The sequence below is a fragment of the Tachypleus tridentatus genome, chromosome 2 (assembly GCF_004210375.1).
Source record: "Tachypleus tridentatus isolate NWPU-2018 chromosome 2, ASM421037v1, whole genome shotgun sequence".
Classification (NCBI taxonomy): Eukaryota; Metazoa; Arthropoda; class Merostomata; order Xiphosura; family Limulidae; genus Tachypleus; species Tachypleus tridentatus.
In genome coordinates this window covers 12937916-12964128 of record NC_134826.1, presented here as the reverse complement: position 1 = coordinate 12964128, position 26213 = coordinate 12937916, and the positions used below count along the sequence as shown (strand labels likewise).

At 34.6% G+C, this 26213-nt stretch overlaps 1 protein-coding gene across 6 annotated transcripts in view; it reads left to right on the top strand.

The window, feature by feature from the left end:
• Positions 1-26213, top strand: part of LOC143238397 (transient receptor potential cation channel trpm-like) — a 60893-nt gene that overhangs the window by 8526 nt on the left and 26154 nt on the right. For all 6 annotated transcript variants that reach the window (XM_076478605.1, XM_076478567.1, XM_076478594.1 and 3 more), the window contains exons 4-9: positions 3077-3272; positions 3853-4066; positions 4601-4725; positions 10472-10647; positions 16670-16849; positions 17278-17392. In XM_076478605.1, the coding sequence (XP_076334720.1) occupies positions 3077-3272; positions 3853-4066; positions 4601-4725; positions 10472-10647; positions 16670-16849; positions 17278-17392 (1006 nt within the window). The remainder of the gene's footprint in view (positions 1-3076; positions 3273-3852; positions 4067-4600; positions 4726-10471; positions 10648-16669; positions 16850-17277; positions 17393-26213) is intronic.

The window sequence follows — 26213 nt, the reverse complement described above, 5'->3', positions numbered from 1 at the left end:
CCTCCGCAAAAGGCAGTTGTCGTCCATTCTACAGAGTTTCATCATGAGTACTCTGCCTAAACAATCTATCAAAGAATAAGAAAGTAAATGTTCTAGTATATTTCTCTAAAAAAATATTATGTTAATTACTGGTTAAGTTCTCTTTTGTTTGTTACCAAGAGTCATTTAGTAAGGAAACCAAATTTACAAAAGTTAATAATATACTCTATTGATATCAAATTATTATTTTAAATTTGATTCATCATTTCAAACATACTTTAGATTCTTTTATGGTTAGAAAAGAAGTTTGTGGTAGTTTTACTGAACATTTTGGAATTTTAAGAACACATTAGTGGACACAGCCTACAGTTTGACAGATATTGTCTATGAAAACAACTTATTACATGTGCTTGACACAACTTATATACTCTTCAAAAAAAGAAACACAAAAGGCAAAATTTGAAACATATTCTTAAAAAGTTTATTCCGGGTAGTTCTGTATGACATGTGTGAAACTTTGCACATTAACTGCTGAACATCCAAAGTCTGCAAAGCTAAGTCCACTCACTAGTTGAAGTTTAACGTCACTCAACGCCAATAGCGAGTATGCCCTCCGTGAGCATCAATAACTGCTTGGCATCTCCTGCCCATTGGAAGCGATGAGATGACGAATCACATCCTGTGGAATGGCTATCCACTCAGTCTGCAAAGCTGCTGCAAGCTGAGATAGAGTCTGCAGTTGAGGTTGTCGCCGTCGCAGACATTGGTCCAACTCGTCCCAAAGATGTTCGATGGGGTTTAAATCTGGTGATCTGGAGAGCCAGGGAAGAATGTTGATGTTGTGGTGTCTCAAGAAGACAGTGGTGAGTCGGGCTGTGTGAGGATCGGGCGTTGTCATGTTGAAAACGTCGTTGATTTTCATCATGAGGGGTTACATGGGGCCTAAGAATCGTAGATGGTTATGCACGGTCTGATCGAAATCCTACGCAGCCTGGTATGGTTGAGGCAGTAGATGTCGAAGTGTGTGGTCCTATCCCAAGGTGACGTAACGGATGTTGCGATCTTGGTCATACGAGATCTGCCAGGTCGTGGACGGTCACAAGTTGATCCATATTGTTGGTGACGATTCCATAGCCTTGTGATGGTGCTTGGGTGGACATTCACAGCTCTGGCAACATCTGATTGAGATTCACCTGCTTCCAAGCGACCGATGGCGTTGTGCTTCAGTCAGTCTTGGCGTAACTGTGCTGCGCGTGTCGGTGGCTTAACACTGAGCTATGGAAACCGAGAACCCGTCACTTTATAGGGATTTTGCACGTGTTGCACTTGCAGAACATGCAGATCTCTCAAACAGATTTATTGGACACGAATGTGTTTTGGCGAAAAATCCGATGTTTTCTTCCATTTTCAAAGTGCACAACTTTTATTGTCATTTTGATCTTACAATCAGTGCCTTAACACGTGTAACATCACATACTCTGAGCTTGTAACGTTATTACATATATTTCTCTTTAAAATAACAAAAATATCCCTTTTGCGTTTCTTTTTTTGAAGAGTATATTACATGTGCTTGACACAACTTATATTACATGTGCTTGACAAAGCACAGCCCAGCTGAATAAGTCTTGTCTTAAAATGTATTTGACTTCAGTGAAGTTTTATATTTTTATAACATGGCTTTTTTTTTGTAGTGTACATTTATAATATAAATGTTTTTGATATATTTATAAAGTATTATCTTGTTTAATTTTTTGATATATTTATAAAGTGTTTAATTTTTTGATATATTTATAAAGTGTTTAATTTTTTGATATATTTATAAAATGTTTAATTTTTGATATATTTATAGTGTTTAGTTTTTTGATATATTTATAAAGTGTTTAATTTTTTTGACATATTTATAGTGTTTAGTTTTTTGATATATTTATAAAGTGTTTAATTTTTTTGACATATTTATAATGTGTTTAATTTTTTGACATATTTATAAAGTGTTTAATTTTTTGACATATTTATAAAGTTTAATTTTTTTGACATATTTATAAAGTGTTTAATTTTTTGACATATTTATAAAGTGTTTAGTTTTTTGATATATTTATAAAGTGTTTAATTTTTTTGACATATTTATAAAGTGTTTAGTTTTTGATATATTTATAAAGTGTTTAATTTTTTTGACATATTTATAAAGTGTTTAATTTTTGACATATTTATAGTGTTTAGTTTTTGACATATTTATAAAGTGTTTAATTTTTTGACATATTTATAAAGTGTTGTTTAACTTATTTGATATATTTTTAAAGTATAACCTTGTTTAATTTTCTTCATATATTTATGCCATGTTTTATCAAGGTTGGACAATAGGACTGGAAGTGTAGGTATCTATATGTGTGGGTGGGTTTTCTGTATACAGTTGTGGTTATTTGTCTTGCTTGTTTGGACACAGAATAAACTGGGAGAAAACTACAGTCATTGACACAGACAAATTTTGGAAGACAATAAAAATCAAAGAATCATTTCATATTAACATTATTAAACCTTCAGTAAACAGAGATTCCAGAATAGAGGTAAGTAACCTGTAGCTGCCATTGGTTGAATCTACAGGAAATATTTCCTCGAATCAGAAACAGTGATAAGCCAACCAATCATAACACACTCTCCACAATCCACCAGGACACCATAAAAGACTTACAACACCTACACACACACACACACACACACACTGGTTATCTTAGATGTCGAAATCGACACCTCTGATAATAAATGTGTAAAAAGTGTTTAAATGTGCTGTTAATGTACAGTGTAGATTAATATTGATAATTTTTGACCAACAAACACTAGCAGATAAATTTTGATGATAATTTAGCACTCAAAGGAATATCTAATATATGATTTTTTATCAAAGGTTAACAAAATGTTAATGACAAGAAATATAGAAAACTGTACTTTTATGTACTTAAAATGTTTTCAGTCAGTGCATCAGGAAGTAAGTGTTTTAAATTTTACTAAATTTGATTTCTTCTTTTAACTTAGTACTATGGTGTTTTTACTGTTATGGAATACATTTGATGTTGTGAACTGTATTTATTTTGCTTTTTAACAGGTGTTGTTGTGGCCTAGTCTTTGAACAGCATTCCCCTTTGGCCACTCAGAGCTTAGGAGGGTTTAGTATTCACAGTGGAAGCTCACAGTTGTCAGGAGATGAACACTGGTCATTCTCTCGTCACACAACCCTCTACCCTACAGATGCTTTTGGAATAATTGAGTTTCAAGGCAGTTCTCATCCTCTTAAAGCACAGGTAGAAACATATCTTCAGTAAAACATACTGGTTAATTGTATAAGGTGTTGTTATTATATATACATTGACTGTTTATAATTGTCTGATGAAACATTACTGGTTTGTGAGCATCGTAATTTTATTATTAGGTTTTGATATTATCATCACTATTTATATTTTATTGTTCATCTGTCAATAAAATTTCTCTAAGATTAAGAGATCTTGTTAGTATTAAGTGGTTTTGGTTTGTATGAATCCTTCGTACCTGATATATGGTATAACATAGTAACAAAAGGCTATTCTAGAAATAACCGACCACCAAACTTAATTTATCTGTCATAATAAAAAATAAAAATGTTCCTTTGGATATTTGGAGATATAAAAGTTGTTTCAGGAAAATGAACAAATGTATTTATTAAAACCTTTATTGTAAGTAGTAAGTAAGTGTGATGCCATTAACAGTTGTTTCAGTAGAATATTGTTTGAAAATAATATTACCTTCTATTTTCATATTGAATAGTTAAACTACTTGTTTAGGATATATTGCAAATGAATTATGACCTTAGCGGAATGTAGATAGAATTATTTCTTAATTTTCAAGTATGTTAGGCTGAGTTACGACACTCGACCAGAGTTAGTTCTCCAGTTACTCACAGAAGAATGGAAGCTGGAACTTCCAAAGCTTTTAATCAGTGTTCATGGAGGAAAGGCTAATTTTGAACTACAACATAAGCTAAAACAGGTTCTCAGAAAAGGGCTTGTTAAGGCAGCAAAAACTACCGGAGCTTGGATATTTACTGCTGGAACAAATACAGGTAAAAGTTCATTGATATGTATTTGATTGACACGTTTACCAATGTGAAATCCATGGATTATAAAAAATGCACGATATCTGTTTTTGTTTAATAATTAGAAACATGTAATAACAGGGTAAATGTTTAGTTTGTGCTACACTGTCCAGTGAAAAGCAAACAATATAATATTTAAAAATAAAATTAAAAATTAAAAAAAAAATAGATGAATAAAAAATTTGAACAAACACCATCAATGAAAGCAACAATAAAGAAATAACAGAACACAATAACCGTAACTGTTGGCTTCAAGTACTGTTGCTGATTTAATATTTGTTGAGTAATGCAAGGAGTATAACAATAAAGAAATAACAGAACACAATACCAGTAACTGTTGGCTTCAAGTACTGTTGCTGATTTAATATCTGTTGAGCAATGCAACATGAGTATAACAATAAAGACATAACAGAAGAGGCTAACACCAACTGTTGAGCAGTACATTTTTGTTATCACATTCTTCGTGTTATTAATGATATATTTACTTCTTGGAATGATTAGGGGTGATCCGACACGTAGGAGAAGCTTTGTTGAATGAAAGAACACCAAGACAGCGTAGAGTGGTGACTATTGGAATTGCTCCATGGGGAATTATTGAGAATAAGCATGAATTAGTTGGAAAGAATGTATGTACAAATACATTTAACATTTCCTTCTCTCTCTCTCTCTCTATATATATATATATGTGTGTGTGTGTATAGTTTGTTATAGCATACATATTGTCTGAGTAATTAGACTGAACATGAAACAGATGTCTTCCATTCAAGTACTAATAATACCAATACAGTTAAGATTTATATATATGTAAGTATTTTTAATAAGAAATTATGTTTAGAGCAAGCTCTTTTAATATTTGTAAAAACATAAAGACCATGTTATTTTAAATTAATACTTATTAGCTATGCATTTCAAACACTGGATGCCAAAGTGGCCGGTGGTTACTGAGATGGAATGTCATGTGAAGGTCTTGCATTCAAATCCTAGTGAAGTCAGGATTTTGTTAATGTTTTCATAAATTATCATATTTACAGCAAGTACTTTCAATACTGTTATAGATTAAATCAGACATTTAAAATGTTGATTGTCATTTGAATTAAAAGATGGCACATTTACAGCATCAAGCCACTTCAGTTTTCTTCAATTGAACATTTTTAACACCATCTTTGAAATAAATTCTAAACCTATATTCTGAATAAGACTACAAATAGTTCAGAAATATGTACAAGAAAAGAAAACATCATTTAGCAATATAAATAAAAATTAGACGGATAACAAGACAAAATCAAGAACACTTAGTAAATATAAAGATAACTGGAGCAGACAGGAAAACAGTTGTCTTGATCAGGGAAAGTTGGTGAAGAAACAAAGCAAAAGAGACAAATTGATACTGAAAGACATGCAAACATATTCTATGTATTCTTCATATGCTTGATGGGTATATCAGCTGACGTTTTAATAACAGTCACAACACATAGATTTTTAAAATTTTATTAGTAGCCCTCTGTTTATTCTCCAGGTGTTTGATGGGTACATCAGCTCGTGTTTTTATAACAGTCACAATACTTAGATTTTTAAAATCTTATTAGTAGTCCTCTATTTATTCATATGTTTGGGTACATCAGCTAGTGTTTTAATAACAGTCACAACACATAGATTTTTAAAATCTTATTAGTAGCCCTCTATGTGTTCTTCATATGTTTGATGGGTACATCAGCTAGTGTTTTAATAACAGTCACAATACATAGATTTTTAAAATATTGTACTTTTGTTGCACTTATTGTTCAGTTCATTTCGTTACAGTTACTTAGTATTGTTTTTTTTTTGTGTGTGTGTGTATAAGTAAACCTTAAACTTCCTGAAAAACATGGGATAATTTACATATTCCATGTAATCTTAAATTATTACTTAAATATTATTTTTAAAAAATCAAGTCCCTTATTCCCAAAATAAAAACAGAAAATATATTTAAATGGAAATAATAAATATTTAAACTATATAAATATGTACATAATTAAAAATTAACCATTATATTTTTTAACAACATTAATTACTAAATCAGTTATTCCAATCCAGTGATATATGTTGGTCACATTAATCTGGAACTCATATAATTAATATTCAGTCTCATTAAGAATTCATCACTTTCTACTTTTGCAAGTGGAAATAATTAATTAACTTACTGTGTTTTTGTTTGTGTCTATCAATGAACAACTTGGTACAATCAGCTCAGTGTACTGTGTAATTAGTGTTGTTTCTTTGTTTGTGTCTATTAATGAACAACTTGCTGCAACCAGTTCAGTGTACTGTGTAATTAGTGTTGTTTTTATTTTGTGTTTATCAATGAACCACTTACTACAACCAGCTCAGTGTACTGTGTAATTAGTATTGTTTTTATTTTGTGTTTATCAATGAACCACTTACTACAACCAGCTCAGTGTACTGTGTAATTAGTGTTGTTTTTTTGTTTGTGTTTATCAATGAACCACTTACTACAACCAGCTCAGTGTACAGTGTAAGTAATATATTGTTTTTCTTGTTTGTCTATCAATGAACAACTTGGTACAATCACAGAGATACCAACCATTATGATTTGAGCGTAATCGTTACGATTTTGGTGTATACATTATGACTATATGCTCATACAGACAAACGTTATGACTTGTTGCAACTCCTAATTTATTATATATTACATAGGCCTATAAAATAAAGTGATAAATTTTTCCCCCAGGCTTGAAAGGGGTGAAAAGAAAATTTCTAGTGAGATACAAATAAATTTTGATGATAAATAAAAGACGTAGTCCAAATGGCTACTTGCGATAATCATGTTTGTGCTTGAAATAATAAAAAATATTTGTATCTCTGACGTCTACCAATAGTTTGAGTACAGTGCTTCTCCATACTGGGTACATGGGGGAATTCATAGTTACGTCATCAGTGCTTGTCAGCCAATCAGCTCTCGCATAGATGGATATTTCTCATTTTCTAAGCAGCATAGAAACACCAATGCGATCGTTCACAAGATGGAAAAAAAGAGGCCTCATTCACCAGATTGTCTTGTTTCTGGCAAATCTAAAAGGACTAAAACTGTGAATCAAAAATTTAGGAAAGAGTATAGTGCAAAATATCCGGTCATTGCATCAAAAGTCAGTGACAGTCATGCGTTTTGTACAGTTTGTCACATCAATTTTTCTGTGGCCCATGGCGGAATAAACGATTGTTCCAGACATACAAAATCAGCATCTCACCAACAAAAGGCTGAGGTGAAGACAAACACAATGCAGATAAAGACATTTATGAGTAAGAATTCATAATGTGAAACTATAAATGCAGAAGTGATGTTCACGCAATTTGTCATTGCTCATAATTTAACCCCAAACTGTAGTTGATCATGCAGGACATCTATTCAGAAAAATGTTCCCAGACTCTGATGTAGTGAAAAAATATGGCTAGAACCAAAACTACAGACATTGTACAAATGTGGGGTTGTGAAGATGACAAAATGATTTCAAGCATACTTACTAACAGTGTTTACAGTTTAGCCACAGATGGATTCACAAACATGGATGACTCAAAACTCTATCCAGTGGTTGTACGATATCTTGATCCTTTGCTTGGAATAACTGTTCTCTTTTGACAATGGTGGAATGGAAAGAAGCTTCAATGGGAGAGAATATTTTCAAGCTTTTGGACCACGAACTGACAAAGAGGAAAATTCCATGTGAAAATGTCTTAGTTTTCCTTCAGACAATTCCACAGTTATGTCTGGTATAGGTAAAGGTGTGATGGGACACATCTCAAGACGACAGCCTAGCATTTACTTCATGGGCTGTTCCTGTCATCTCATGAATATTGCTGCCCAGAAAGCTTCCAGAGAATTGCCCTGCCCAGTTTCTGATATATTGATAGATATCTACTATTTTCTGGACAAAAGTGCTAGCAGTAAACAACATTTAAAAGAGTTTCAAGGATTGTATGACAAAGAAACAAGAAAAATTCTACAACTTGTTAACACAAGATGGCTATCACTTGGGGTGTGCTTCAACAGAATATTGGACATGTGGAAGCCATTGAAGAAGTATTTTCACTGAGGAAAGGAAAAACTAGATTCAAAAGGATCTAAACGTGCAGCTCAATTAGGCAGCAAGACTTTAACGGTCAGGATATCCTCTCAGCCACACAGGAACATGAGACAGTCTCCAAAAGCAGACAAAGAAGCATTTGATGTAATTCAATATATGTTTAGGCAGTCTGACCTTGGACTAAAGAAGAGACAATCAATGAAAAAGAGAAGAAAATGAAAGCGAGTAAGAAAGTAACCAAGAAAAGTTATGTACAGAGCAAGTTAGATAAGTTAACAGTTTCCTTGGACAACAAAATGAACTTGTTATTTTGTCTTTTACTTCACACTGCAATTCCTCTATTTGAGCAAACCAATTTGATATTGCAAAGAGAAGAACATCGCATACACATTATGCATAGAACTCTGATTATACAAGTTAAAAATATACTTGTCAGATACATCAAGCCAGAATATCTTGAAGGCAACATCACTGAACTTGACTACAACAATGAATCCTTACACAAATCTGATGAGGAAGTTTCTATTGGAAATGCTGCCAAGGAATACATTGTTAAATATGAAAAGGACCTGGACCTGATCAGCTTCTACACCAGTGTCAAGAAATACTATATTGCAGCTACAAATTACATGATGAAACATTTCCCTCTAAATGATGAACTTCTGATTCATGCAGAGGTTTCTGATCCAAAACTGAAAGTTGGCAAAGATTTCTCTTCTCTGCACTTCTTCACAGCAGGTATCCTGTCCTTGTCAATATACATGAGCATAACACTATTGAAAAGTTGGTAAAGCAATATTTGAACTATTAAATTGATACTTTCTCAGAAACTGTTCTTCAGTTGAATGTTAACAAGTTTTAGGTTCAGCTGTCTACAGTTAAGGATGGAAATGGCAACCAGAAGTATGACATTCTGTGTATGGTTATGCTTAGAATTCTTACAATCTTCCATTCTAATGCTGACAGTGAAAGGATATTTAGTTTAATGACTAAAAACAAAAGCAAGTTCAGACCAAACTTGAGCACCTCAGTTTTGAGCAGTATTATAACACACAAGATGTGTATGTAGTCAAATGGACAATGTTGTTATAACTTCCAACCATCCAGAGACATTCTCATGAAAGCAAAGGCTGCAACAGCTGCAAAGCTATTACAGTAAGTGTCATAAATATGATATAAACTAGTCTTTACACAAAGGCTTTTTTTGCTTACTGTTTGTGCATGTTCAATGTTGTTTTACCTGTATGTTTGTTACTCTGAACTAAATAAAAGACATAATTTCAAAATAATGTTTTTAAAATTCATTAACATTTAAAATTTAAAATTCATACACAAAACAGTCATAAATGAGCAATCTATAGCAGTGATAAATAATAATAGTTATGATAATAATATAATAATAAGCAGCTTAGAGACATTGGTCAGGCCTATTAGCTGCAAATGATAAAGGGTTCTGTCTACAATCATTACGCTCAGTCATTTGAAATAGTTGGCATCTTTGCAATCAGCTCAGTGTACAGTGTAATTAACATATTGCTTTTTTTTTGTTTGTGTCTATCAATGAACAACTTGGTAAAAGTAGCTCGGTGTACCATGTAATTAACTTATTGTTTTTGTTTGTGTGTATCAAAGTACAACTTGGAATAAGCAGCTCAGTGTACTTTGCGATGTGTTAATTATTTCCACTTGTGAAAGTAGAAAGTGATGAATTCTTAATGAGAGTGAATATTGATCATATGAGTTCCAGATGAATATGACCAAGATATATCACTGGGTTGGAATAACGTATTTAGGTATTAGTGTTGATAAAAAAAAAAAATACAGTGATTAATCGTTAACTATGTACATATTTATACAGTTTAATTATTTATTATTTTCACTTAAATAAATTTTCTGTTTTTATTTTGGGAAGAAGGGACTTGATTTTTTAAAAATAATATTTAAGTAATAATTTAAGATTAAATCGAATATATAAATTATTCTTTGTTTTTCATGAAGTTTAAGGTTTATTTATGTATTAATAAGTATATATATATATATATATATAGATGTACATTTTATAAAACGGAACTTGATATGGTTTTTCTTGCTAGTTTTCTTCAGCAGTTGTACGTAACTAGAATGTGGATGAACGTCTAAATTATTTTTTCCAATTAAATACCTGAACCATTTATTTCTTTCTAAATGTATATTTGTGTATAAAATTATGGAGTGTGTGCTAAATGTTTGTCGTAAAACTTACTTTTAAAAGAAAATGTTCAAACATGTTGGTGAATTGGCGCTTTCCTTTCAGACAGTAGTACCATACCATAGTATTTCATCACCTAAGAGCCGTTTAACGGTTCTGAACAATCACCACTCCTACTTCTTGCTAGTTGATAACGGTACCATGGGAAAGTATGGAGCAGAGATAGCTTTCCGCAAGAAGCTTGAAAAGTACATCTCTAAACAGAAAATTCAACCACGTAGGTTCAATCCAGCCATTTATGTATTATTGAACTTTCGAATTTCTTTATAGATGTACAGTAACAGTTATTTGTATAACAGTGTAGTGTGTTAAAAATTTTTGTAGGCCATAATAATAGAACACATAGTGTGAATAGGCTGGAAAGTAGGTACTTCTGTAGTTATAAAGTCGGTGACAAATTTCTTGTGATGTCCAAAATAAATCTTAATTGCTTTGCAGGATAAATAAAAAATTAGATGAGCCACAATATAAGAAAAATAATGCCCTAATGTAATTTTTCAGAGTGTTTTGTTGTTTATATATACACATTATACACAGGTTACACTGTTGTTATTTACACATTATACACAGGTTATACTGTGGTATTTTACACATTATTCACAGCTTTACACTGTTGGGTTTTACACATTATTCACAGCTTTACACTGTGGTGTTTTACACATTATTCACAGCTTTACACTGTGGTATTTTACACATTATTCACAGCTTTACACTGTTGGGTTTTACACATTCACAGCTTTACACTGTGGTATTTTACACATTATTCACAGCTTTACATTGTGGTATTTTACACATTATTCACAGCTTTACACTGTTGGGTTTTACACATTCACAGCTTTACACTGTGGTATTTTACACATTATTCACAGCTTTACATTGTGGTATTTTACACATTATTCACAGCTTTACACTGTTGGGTTTTACACATTATACACAGCTTTACACTGTGGTGTTTTACACATTATTCACAGCTTTACACTGTGGTATTTTACACATTATTCACAGCTTACACTGTTGGGTTTTACACAGCTTACACTGTGGGGTTTTACACATTATACACAGCTTACACTGTTGGATTTTACACATTATTCACAGCTTACACTGTTGGATTTTACACATTATTCACAGCTTACACTGTTGGATTTTACACATTATTCACAGCTTACACTGTTGGGTTTTACACATTATTCACAGCTTACACTGTTGGATTTTACACATTATTCACAGCTTACACTGTTGGGTTTTACACATTATACACATCTTTACACTTGGGTTTTTACACATTATACACATCTTTACACTGTGGTGTTTTACACATTATTCACAGCTTTACATTGTGGTATTTTACACATTATTCACAGCTTTACACTGTTGGGTTTTACACATTATACACAGCTTTACACTGTTGGGTTTTACACATTATACACAGCTTTACACTGTGGTGTTTTACACATTATTCACAGCTTTACACTGTGGTATTTTACACATTATTCACAGCTTACACTGTTGGGTTTTACACAGCTTACACTGTGGGGTTTTACACATTATACACAGCTTACACTGTTGGATTTTACACATTATTCACAGCTTACACTGTTGGATTTTACACATTATTCACAGCTTACACTGTTGGATTTTACACATTATTCACAGCTTACACTGTTGGGTTTTACACATTATTCACAGCTTACACTGTTGGATTTTACACATTATTCACAGCTTACACTGTTGGGTTTTACACATTATACACATCTTTACACTTGGGTTTTTACACATTATACACATCTTTACACTGTGGTGTTTTACACATTATTCACAGCTTTACATTGTGGTATTTTACACATTATTCACAGCTTTACACTGTTGGGTTTTACACATTATACACAGCTTTACATTGTGGTATTTTACACATTATTCACAGCTTTACACTGTGGTATTTTACACATACACATCTTTACACTGTTGGGTTTTACACATTATACAGCTTTACACTGTTGGGTTTTACACATTATACACATCTTTACACTGTGGTGTTTTACACACTATTCACAGCTTACACTGTGGTGTTTTACACATTATTCACAGCTTACACTGTTGGGTTTTACACATTATACACAGCTTTACACTGTTGGTTTTACACAGCTTACACTGTGGGTTTTACACATTATACACAGCTTACACTGTGGGGTTTTACACATTATACACAGCTTACACTGTTGGATTTTACACATTATTCACAGCTTACACTGTTGGATTTTACACATTATTCACAGCTTACACTGTTGGGTTTTACACATTATTCACAGCTTACACTGTTGGATTTTACACATTATTCACAGCTTACACTGTTGGGTTTTACACATTATACACATCTTTACACTTGGGTTTTTACACATTATACGCATCTTTACACTGTGGTGTTTTACACATTATTCACAGCTTTACACTGTTGGGTTTTACACATTATACACATCTTTACACTGTTGGGTTTTACACATTATACACATCTTTACACTGTTGGATTTTTACACATTATACACATCTTTACACTGTTGGGTTTTACACATCATACACATCTTTACACTGTTGGGTTTTACACATCATACACATCTTTACACTGTTGGGTTTTACACATCATACACATCTTTACACTGTTGGGTTTTACACAGCTTTACACTGTTGGGTTTTACACAGCTTACACTGTGGGGTTTTACACATTATACACAGCTTACACTGTTGGATTTTACACATTATTCACAGCTTACACTGTTGGATTTTACACATTATTCACAGCTTACACTGTTGGATTTTACACATTATTCACAGCTTACACTGTTGGGTTTTACACATTATACACATCTTTACACTTGGGTTTTTACACATTATACACATCTTTACACTTGGGTTTTTACACATTATACGCATCTTTACACTGTGGTGTTTTACACATTATTCACAGCTTTACACTGTTGGATTTTACACATTATTCACAGCTTACACTGTTGGGTTTTACACATTATACACATCTTTACACTTGGGTTTTTACACATTATACACATCTTTACACTGTGGTGTTTTACACATTATTCACAGCTTTACATTGTGGTATTTTACACATTATTCACAGCTTTACACTGTTGGGTTTTACACATTATACACAGCTTTACATTGTGGTATTTTACACATTATTCACAGCTTTACACTGTGGTATTTTACACATACACATCTTTACACTGTTGGGTTTTACACATTATACAGCTTTACACTGTTGGGTTTTACACATTATACACATCTTTACACTGTGGTGTTTTACACACTATTCACAGCTTACACTGTGGTGTTTTACACATTATTCACAGCTTACACTGTTGGGTTTTACACATTATACACAGCTTTACACTGTTGGGTTTTACACAGCTTACACTGTGGGGTTTTACACATTATACACAGCTTACACTGTGGGGTTTTACACATTATACACAGCTTACACTGTTGGATTTTACACATTATTCACAGCTTACACTGTTGGATTTTACACATTATTCACAGCTTACACTGTTGGGTTTTACACATTATTCACAGCTTACACTGTTGGATTTTACACATTATTCACAGCTTACACTGTTGGGTTTTACACATTATACGCATCTTTACACTGTGGTGTTTTACACATTATTCACAGCTTTACACTGTTGGGTTTTACACATTATACACATCTTTACACTGTTGGGTTTTACACATTATACACATCTTTACACTGTTGGATTTTTACACATTATACACATCTTTACACTGTTGGGTTTTACACATCATACACATCTTTACACTGTTGGGTTTTACACATCATACACATCTTTACACTGTTGGGTTTTACACATCATACACATCTTTACACTGTTGGGTTTTACACAGCTTTACACTGTTGGGTTTTACACAGCTTACACTGTGGGGTTTTACACATTATACACAGCTTACACTGTTGGATTTTACACATTATTCACAGCTTACACTGTTGGATTTTACACATTATTCACAGCTTACACTGTTGGATTTTACACATTATTCACAGCTTACACTGTTGGGTTTTACACATTATACACATCTTTACACTTGGGTTTTTACACATTATACACATCTTTACACTGTGGTGTTTTACACATTATTCACAGCTTTACATTGTGGTATTTTACACATTATTCACAGCTTTACACTGTTGGGTTTTACACATTATACACAGCTTTACACTGTGGTGTTTTACACATTATTCACAGCTTTACACTGTGGTATTTTACACATTATTCACAGCTTACACTGTTGGGTTTTACACATCATACACATCTTTACACTGTTGGGTTTTACACATCATACACATCTTTACACTGTTGGGTTTTACACATCATACACATCTTTACACTGTTGGGTTTTACACATCATACACATCTTTACACTGTTGGGTTTTACACATCTTTACACTGTTGGGTTTTACACATCATACACATCTTTACACTGTTGGGTTTTACACAGCTTTACACTGTTGGGTTTTACACCTTATACACATCTTTACACTTGTGTTTTTACACATTATACGCATCTTTACACTGTGGTGTTTTACACATTATACACATCTTTACACTGTTGGGTTTTACACATTATACACATCTTTACACTGTTGGGTTTTTACACATTATGCACATCTTTACACTGTTGGGTTTTACACATTATGCACATCTTTACACTGTTGGGTTTTACACATCATACACATCTTTACACTGTTGGGTTTTACACATCATACACATCTTTACATTGTTGGGTTTTACACATCATACACATCTTTACACTGTTGGGTTTTACACATCATACACATCTTTACACTGTTGGGTTTTACACATTATGCACAGGTTACGCTGTTGGGTTTTACACATTATGCACAGCTTACACTGTTGATATCATATAGTACTTTATTTAAAACAATTTACTTCAGAACAAATTTTAAATATACTAAATCTCTAAATATTTTTGGCAAACTTTATAATTAAATTATGTGCCTAGATTAAGGAACAACTGTGTATTTCCGTATCAGTTCTGTTCCATCAGTGTTGTTATTAAATAGACAAGAAGACAATGGGTTTGGTAAATTGGTTACATTTCTTTTTTGGGCTCATAATTATCCTGATATCTGTGGAGGTGACAAAACCCTAACTAGAAAAATTGGTCATAAAAGTTAATTAGTAATAGTTAATAATTTGTGTAAATGAAATGCAGTTACTAAATTTGTAACAAAGTATTTATGTCTTTCAGTAAATTAAAATATCATACCTTCTTCTCTTCACCACAGTTGTAATCCATATCAAATTAATGTACTATAACAAGCAATCAAGTACGTCTGGTATCAGAAGTGGTGTAACTAACTTTTGTACGTCTGGTATCAGAAGTGGTGTGACTAACTTTTGTAAGTGTGGTATCAGAAGTGGTGTAACTAACTTTTGTACGTCTGGTATCAGAAGTGGTGTGACTAACTTTTGTTAGTGTGGTATCAGAAGTGGTGTGACTAACTTTTGTAAGTGTGGTATCAGAAGTGGTGTGACTAACTTTTGTAAGTGTGGTATCAGAAGTGGTGTGACTAACTTTTGTTTTTCATAAAGTAAATGTTATGCTACAAAAACTTGGAAAGGCGTTTTTGAGACTTCATTTGTCGTCATACCTATTTTGATAATTCATAAACATACAAATAATGAAACCACTGGTTAGTAACTGAAGAGAATTCATACAAGAAACACTATTTATAGCTGAGGATTTGGGGCAAGTGGAGCTGTATGCTTCAGTTGTGTTAATATATGATTTTCCTTCGAAGATATTAGTGGGCAATTGATGTGCTTACTGTACAGCTTAAGTTCCTTTACTTATTGGCTGAAAGGTGTTATATTTACTGCTATAATACAGCATAAAATAAATGAAACTGAGGAAACTTTTCAATATGTGGTGTTATAAGTCCAGCATCCCTCTGAATGGTCATAACTAAACTATGTAAATAGCTGGTTTGAAATGTATCATCTGAATTAACTTATTTTCCAATTTTTAATTTTTCCAGTTTTAAAATTGTTTTTTATATGTGTAGTTTGGCTTATAGTTATGTTCTGTGAAAATAATATCCAATATTGTATATTGTTATTTGAATATCACTTTTAAGTAATATCTAATTAAGTCTAAAGAGTATATGTTTTGGTGTATTTTTGTATCAGGTAGTGACATTCGCAGTTGTGGTGTCCCAGTGGTTTGTATAGTGGTGGAAGGAGGACTGAACACTATCCGAACAGTTCTGGAATGTGTGACAGACACTCCACCTGTACCAGTTGTTATCTGTGATGGTAGCGGCCGTGCTGCAGACCTCTTGGCCTTTACCCACAAATATGTTCAAGAATCCGAGTAAGTTAATTTGATCTTTATTTTTATGGTTTTGTTTCAGTAGAAAAATGATTATATCTTACTAAATATGTAAATACTGTTTTACACTTTCAATAATCTTACTGGAAAGTAATTTTAATTTTCTTATCAAAGTTTTCATCTTCAGTAATGGTCAGTACAGATTTGTGACTGTTTTAGAAAATCTGTCTAAAGGACAAAGAACAAACATAAAGTTTTTATTGAAACAGAATCTGTCTGTTTTTAAACAACATATTTCAACTAAATTATTATTTTTATATAAATATTCTTAGCTGTATGGGTAGTAGTAACTTAAGTATTGTGGTAGCACTGTAACAGGATTCAACTAACATGAACAGTACTCTTTAAGTATAATATTAGAAGATCGTGAATTCTAGTCTTAAGACCACATGATTACTTGTTTCTTTTAGTGTAGCAGGTGCAGAATATCTGGTCAGTACTATTGAGAAGACATTTCATTTAGAAAGGGAGAAAGCTGAAAAGTTATATGGAGAAATGGTGGAATGTGTCAGACGACGAGACTTGGTAAGTATTTGATCTACTTTACATGTAAAAACTGCTGGTATGGGTAGAGAGATGGTGGAATGTGTCATATGACAAGACTTGGTAAGCATTTGATCTACTTTACATGTAAAAACTGCTGGTATGGGTAGAGAGATGGTGGAATGTGTCATATGACAAGACTTGGTAAGTATTTGATCTACTTTACATGTAAAAACTGCTGGTATGGGTAGAGAGATGGTGGAATGTGTCAGATGACGAGACTTGGTAAGTATTTGATCTACTATACATGTAAAAACTGCTGGTATGGGTAGAGAGATGGTGGAATGTGTCATATGACAAGACTTGGTAAGTATTTGATCTACTATACATGTAAAAACTGCTGGTATGGATAGAGAGATGGTGGAATGTGTCATATGACAAGACTTGGTAAGTATTTGATCTACTATACATGTAAAAACTGCTGGTATGGGTAGAGAGATGGTGGAATGTGTCATATGACAAGACTTGGTAAACATTTGATCTACTATACATGTAAAAACTGCTGGTATGGGTAGAGAGATGGTGGAATGTGTCAGATGATGAGACTTGGTAAGCATTTGATCTACTATACATGTAAAACTGCTGGTATGGGTAGAGAGATGGTGGAATGTGTCATATGACAAGACTTGGTAAGCATTTGATCTACTATACATGTAAAAACTGCTGGTATGGGTAGAGAGATGGTGGAATGTGTCATATGACAAGACTTGGTAAGTATTTGATCTACTATACATGTAAAAACTGCTGGTATGGGTAGAGAGATGGTGGAATGTGTCATATGATGAGACTTGGTAAGCATTTGATCTACTATACATGTAAAAACTGCTGGTATGGGTAGAGAGATGGTGGAATGTGTCATATGACAAGACTTGGTAAGTATTTGATCTACTATACATGTAAAAACTGCTGGTATGGGTAGAGAGATGGTGGAATGTGTCAGATGACAAGACTTGGTAAGCATTTGATCTACTATACATGTAAAAACTGCTGGTATGGGTAGAGAGATGGTGGAATGTGTCATATGACAAGACTTGGTAAGCATTTGATCTACTATACATGTAAAAACTGCTGGTATGGGTAGAGAGATGGTGGAATGTGTCTGACGACGAGACTTGGTAAGTATTTGATCTACTATACATGTAAAAACTGCTGGTATGGGTAGAGAGATGGTGGAATGTGTCATATGACAAGACTTGGTAAACATTTGATCTACTATACATGTAAAAACTGCTGGTATGGGTAGAGAGATGGTGGAATGTGTCATATGACAAGACTTGGTAAGCATTTGATCTACTATACATGTAAAACTGCTGGTATGGGTAGAGAGATGGTGGAATGTGTCATATGACAAGACTTGGTAAACATTTGATCTACTATACATGTAAAAACTGCTGGTATGGGTAGAGAGATGGTGGAATGTGTCAGATGATGAGACTTGGTAAGCATTTGATCTACTTTACATGTAAAACTGCTGGTATGGGTAGAGAGATGGTGGAATGTGTCAGATGACGAGACTTGGTAAGTATTTGATCTACTATACATGTAAAAACTGCTGGTATGGGTAGAGAGATGGTGGAATGTGTCATATGACAAGACTTGGTAAGTATTTGATCTACTTTACATGTAAAAACTGCTGGTATGGGTAGAGAGATGGTGGAATGTGTCAGACGAAGAGACTTGGTAAGTATTTGATCTACTATACATGTAAAAACTGCTGGTATGGGTAGAGAGATGGTGGAATGTGTCAGACGACGAGACTTGGTAAGTATTTGATCTACTATACATGTAAAACTGCTGGTATGGGTAGAGAGATGGTGGAATGTGTCAGACGACAAGACTTGGTAAGTATTTGATCTACTATACATGTAAAACTGCTGGTATGGGTAGAGAGATGGTGGAATGTGTCAGACGACAAGACTTGGTAAGTATTTGATCTACTATACATGTAAAACTGCTGGTATGGGTAGAGAGATGGTGGAATGTGTCAGATGACAAGACTTGGTAAGTATTTGATCTACTATACATGTAAAACTGCTGGTATGGGTAGAGAGATGGTGGAATGTGTCATATGACAAGACTTGGTAAGTATTTGATCTACTATACATGTAAAACTGCTGGTATGGGTAGAGAGATGGTGGAATGTGTCAGATGACAAGACTTGGTAAGCATTTGATCTACTATACATGTAAAACTGCTGGTATGGGTAGAGAGATGGTGGAATGTGTCATATGACAAGACTTGGTAAGTATTTGATCTACTATACATGTAAAACTGCTGGTATGGGTAGAGAGATGGTGGAATGTGTCAGATGATGAGACTTGGTAAGCATTTGATCTACTATACATGTAAAACTGCTGGTATGGGTAGAGAGATGGTGGAATGTGTCATATGACAAGACTTGGTAAGTATTTGATCTACTATACATGTAAAACTGCTGGTATGGGTAGAGAGATGGTGGAATGTGTCATATGACAAGACTTGGTAAGCATTTGATCTACTATACATGTAAAACTGCTGGTATGGGTAGAGAGATGGTGGAATGTGTCAGATGATGAGACTTGGTAAGCATTTGATCTACTATACATGTAAAACTGCTGGTATGGGTAGAGAGATGGTGGAATGTGTCAGATGATGAGACTTGGTAAACATTTGATCTACTATACATGTAAAAAACTGCTGGTATGGGTAGAGAGATGGTGGAATGTGTCAGATGATGAGACTTGGTAAGCATTTGATCTACTATACATGTAAAACTGCTGGTATGGGTAGAGAGATGGTGGAATGTGTCAGATGATGAGACTTGGTAAGCATTTGATCTACTTTACATGTAAAAAACTGCTGGTATGGGTAGAGAGATGGTGGAATGTGTCAGATGATGAGACTTGGTAAGCATTTGATCTACTATACATGTAAAAACTGCTGGTATGGGTAGAGAGATGGTGGAATGTGTCATATGACAAGACTTGGTAAGTATTTGATCTACTATACATGTAAAAACTGCTGGTATGGGTAGAGAGATGGTGGAATGTGTCATATGACAAGACTTGGTAAGTATTTGATCTACTATACATGTAAAAACTGCTGGTATGGGTAGAGAGATGGTGGAATGTGTCAGATGACAAGACTTGGTAAGCATTTGATCTACTATACATGTAAAAACTGCTGGTATGGGTAGAGAGATGGTGGAATGTGTCATATGACAAGACTTGGTAAGCATTTGATCTACTATACATGTAAAAACTGCTGGTATGGGTAGAGAGATGGTGGAATGTGTCTGACGACGAGACTTGGTAAGTATTTGATCTACTATACATGTAAAAACTGCTGGTATGGGTAGAGAGATGGTGGAATGTGTCATATGACAAGACTTGGTAAGTATTTGATCTACTATACATGTAAAAACTGCTGGTATGGGTAGAGAGATGGTGGAATGTGTCATATGACAAGACTTGGTAAGTATTTGATCTACTATACATGTAAAAACTGCTGGTATGGGTAGAGAGATGGTGGAATGTGTCAGATGATGAGACTTGGTAAGTATTTGATCTACTTTACATGTAAAAACTGCTGGTATGGGTAGAGAGATGGTGGAATGTGTCATATGACAAGACTTGGTAAACATTTGATCTACTTTACATGTAAAAACTGCTGGTATGGGTAGAGAGATGGTGGAATGTGTCTGACGACGAGACTTGGTAAGTATTTGATCTACTATACATGTAAAAACTGCTGGTATGGGTAGAGAGATGGTGGAATGTGTCAGATGATGAGACTTGGTAAGCATTTGATCTACTATACATGTAAAACTGCTGGTATGGGTAGAGAGATGGTGGAATGTGTCATATGACAAGACTTGGTAAGTATTTGATCTACTATACATGTAAAACTGCTGGTATGGGTAGAGAGATGGTGGAATGTGTCAGATGATGAGACTTGGTAAGCATTTGATCTACTATACATGTAAAACTGCTGGTATGGGTAGAGAGATGGTGGAATGTGTCATATGACAAGACTTGGTAAGTATTTGATCTACTATACATGTAAAAACTGCTGGTATGGGTAGAGAGATGGTGGAATGTGTCAGATGATGAGACTTGGTAAGCATTTGATCTACTATACATGTAAAAACTGCTGGTATGGGTAGAGAGATGGTGGAATGTGTCATATGACAAGACTTGGTAAGTATTTGATCTACTATACATGTAAAACTGCTGGTATGGGTAGAGAGATGGTGGAATGTGTCATATGACAAGACTTGGTAAGTATTTGATCTACTATACATGTAAAACTGCTGGTATGGGTAGAGAGATGGTGGAATGTGTCATATGATGAGACTTGGTAAGCATTTGATCTACTATACATGTAAAACTGCTGGTATGGGTAGAGAGATGGTGGAATGTGTCATATGACAAGACTTGGTAAGCATTTGATCTACTATACATGTAAAACTGCTGGTATGGGTAGAGAGATGGTGGAATGTGTCAGATGACAAGACTTGGTAAGCATTTGATCTACTATACATGTAAAACTGCTGGTATGGGTAGAGAGATGGTGGAATGTGTCATATGACAAGACTTGGTAAGCATTTGATCTACTATACATGTAAAACTGCTGGTATGGGTAGAGAGATGGTGGAATGTGTCATATGACAAGACTTGGTAAGTATTTGATCTACTATACATGTAAAAAACTGCTGGTATGGGTAGAGAGATGGTGGAATGTGTCATATGACAAGACTTGGTAAACATTTGATCTACTATACATGTAAAACTGCTGGTATGGGTAGAGAGATGGTGGAATGTGTCATATGACAAGACTTGGTAAGCATTTGATCTACTATACATGTAAAAACTGCTGGTATGGGTAGAGAGATGGTGGAATGTGTCATATGACAAGACTTGGTAAACATTTGATCTACTATACATGTAAAAACTGCTGGTATGGGTAGAGAGATGGTGGAATGTGTCAGATGATGAGACTTGGTAAGCATTTGATCTACTTTACATGTAAAAACTGCTGGTATGGGTAGAGAGATGGTGGAATGTGTCAGATGACGAGACTTGGTAAGTATTTGATCTACTATACATGTAAAAACTGCTGGTATGGGTAGAGAGATGGTGGAATGTGTCATATGACAAGACTTGGTAAGTATTTGATCTACTTTACAGGTAAAAACTGCTGGTATGGGTAGAGAGATGGTGGAATGTGTCAGACGAAGAGACTTGGTAAGTATTTGATCTACTATACATGTAAAAACTGCTGGTATGGGTAGAGAGATGGTGGAATGTGTCAGACGACGAGACTTGGTAAGTATTTGATCTACTATACATGTAAAACTGCTGGTATGGGTAGAGAGATGGTGGAATGTGTCAGATGACGAGACTTGGTAAGTATTTGATCTACTATACATGTAAAAACTGCTGGTATGGGTAGAGAGATGGTGGAATGTGTCAGACGACGAGACTTGGTAAGTATTTGATCTACTATACATGTAAAAACTGCTGGTATGGGTAGAGAGATGGTGGAATGTGTCAGACGACGAGACTTGGTAAGTATTTGATCTACTATACATGTAAAACTGCTGGTATGGGTAGAGAGATGGTGGAATGTGTCATATGACAAGACTTGGTAAGTATTTGATCTACTATACATGTAAAAACTGCTGGTATGGGTAGAGAGATGGTGGAATGTGTCAGATGATGAGACTTGGTAAGCATTTGATCTACTATACATGTAAAAACTGCTGGTATGGGTAGAGAGATGGTGGAATGTGTCATATGACAAGACTTGGTAAGTATTTGATCTACTATACATGTAAAAACTGCTGGTATGGGTAGAGAGATGGTGGAATGTGTCATATGACAAGACTTGGTAAGTATTTGATCTACTATACATGTAAAAACTGCTGGTATGGGTAGAGAGATGGTGGAATGTGTCAGATGATGAGACTTGGTAAGCATTTGATCTACTATACATGTAAAAACTGCTGGTATGGGTAGAGAGATGGTGGAATGTGTCAGATGATGAGACTTGGTAAACATTTGATCTACTATACATGTAAAAACTGCTGGTATGGGTAGAGAGATGGTGGAATGTGTCAGATGATGAGACTTGGTAAGCATTTGATCTACTATACATGTAAAAACTGCTGGTATGGGTAGAGAGATGGTGGAATGTGTCAGATGATGAGACTTGGTAAGTATTTGATCTACTTTACATGTAAAAACTGCTGGTATGGGTAGAGAGATGGTGGAATGTGTCAGATGATGAGACTTGGTAAGCATTTGATCTACTATACATGTAAAAACTGCTGGTATGGGTAGAGAGATGGTGGAATGTGTCAGATGATGAGACTTGGTAAGTATTTGATCTACTTTACATGTAAAAACTGCTGGTATGGGTAGAGAGATGGTGGAATGTGTCATATGACAAGACTTGGTAAACATTTGATCTACTTTACATGTAAAAACTGCTGGTATGGGTAGAGAGATGGTGGAATGTGTCTGACGACGAGACTTGGTAAGTATTTGATCTACTATACATGTAAAAACTGCTGGTATGGGTAGAGAGATGGTGGAATGTGTCAGATGATGAGACTTGGTAAGCATTTGATCTACTATACATGTAAAAACTGCTGGTATGGGTAGAGAGATGGTGGAATGTGTCATATGACAAGACTTGGTAAGTATTTGATCTACTATACATGTAAAAACTGCTGGTATGGGTAGAGAGATGGTGGAATGTGTCAGACGACGAGACTTGGTAAGCATTTGATCTACTATACATGTAAAAACTGCTGGTATGGGTAGAGGGATGGTGGAATGTGTCAGACGACAAGACTTGGTAAGCATTTGATCTACTATACATGTAAAAACTGCTGGTATGGGTAGAGAGATGGTGGAATGTGTCAGATGATGAGACTTGGTAAGCATTTGATCTACTATACATGTAAAAACTGCTGGTATGGGTAGAGAGATGGTGGAATGTGTCAGACGACAAGACTTGGTAAGTATTTGATCTACTATACATGTAAAAACTGCTGGTATGGGTAGAGAGATGGTGGAATGTGTCATATGACAAGACTTGGTAAGTATTTGATCTACTTTACATGTAAAAACTGCTGGTATGGGTAGAGAGATGGTGGAATGTGTCAGATGACAAGACTTGGTAAGCATTTGATCTACTATACATGTAAAAACTGCTGGTATGGGTAGAGAGATGGTGGAATGTGTCATATGACAAGACTTGGTAAGTATTTGATCTACTATACATGTAAAAACTGCTGGTATGGGTAGAGAGATGGTGGAATGTGTCATATGATGAGACTTGGTAAGTATTTGATCTACTATACATGTAAGAACTGCTGGTATGGGTGGAGAGATGGTGGAATGTGTCATATGACAAGACTTGGTAAGTATTTGATCTACTATACATGTAAAAACTGCTGGTATGGGTAGAGAGATGGTGGAATGTGTCATATGACAAGACTTGGTAAGTATTTGATCTACTATACATGTAAAAACTGCTGGTATGGGTAGAGAGATGGTGGAATGTGTCATATGACAAGACGTGGTAAGTATTGGATCTACTATACATGTAAAAACTGCTGGTATGGGTAGAGAGATGGTGGAATGTGTCAGATGACAAGACTTGGTAAGCATTTGATCTACTATACATGTAAAAACTGCTGGTATGGGTAGAGAGATGGTGGAATGTGTCAGATGACAAGACTTGGTAAGCATTTGATCTACTATACATGTAAAAACTGCTGGTATGGGTAGAGAGATGGTGGAATGTGTCATATGACAAGACTTGGTAAGTATTTGATCTACTATACATGTAAAAACTGCTGGTATGGGTAGAGAGATGGTGGAATGTGTCAGATGACAAGACTTGGTAAGCATTTGATCTACTATACATGTAAAAACTGCTGGTATGGGTAGAGAGATGGTGGAATGTGTCATATGACAAGACTTGGTAAGTATTTGATCTACTATACATGTAAAAACTGCTGGTATGGGTAGAGAGATGGTGGAATGTGTCATATGACAAGACTTGGTAAGCATTTGATCTACTATACATGTAAAACTGCTGGTATGGGTAGAGAGATGGTGGAATGTGTCAGATGACAAGACTTGGTAAGTATTTGATCTACTATACATGTAAAAACTGCTGGTATGGGTAGAGAGATGGTGGAATGTGTCATATGACAAGACTTGGTAAGCATTTGATCTACTATACATGTAAAAACTGCTGGTATGGGTAGAGAGATGGTGGAATGTGTCAGATGATGAGACTTGGTAAGTATTTGATCTACTATACATGTAAAAACTGCTGGTATGGGTAGAGAGATGGTGGAATGTGTCATATGACAAGACTTGGTAAGCATTTGATCTACTATACATGTAAAACTGCTGGTATGGGTAGAGAGATGGTGGAATGTGTCAGATGATGAGACTTGGTAAGTATTTGATCTACTATACATGTAAAACTGCTGGTATGGGTAGAGAGATGGTGGAATGTGTCATATGACAAGACTTGGTAAGCATTTGATCTACTATACATGTAAAAACTGCTGGTATGGGTAGAGAGATGGTGGAATGTGTCAGATGATGAGACTTGGTAAGTATTTGATCTACTATACATGTAAAAACTGCTGGTATGGGTAGAGAGATGGTGGAATGTGTCAGATGATGAGACTTGGTAAGTATTTGATCTACTATACATGTAAAAACTGCTGGTATGGGTAGAGAGATGGTGGAATGTGTCAGATGATGAGACTTGGTAAGTATTTGATCTACTA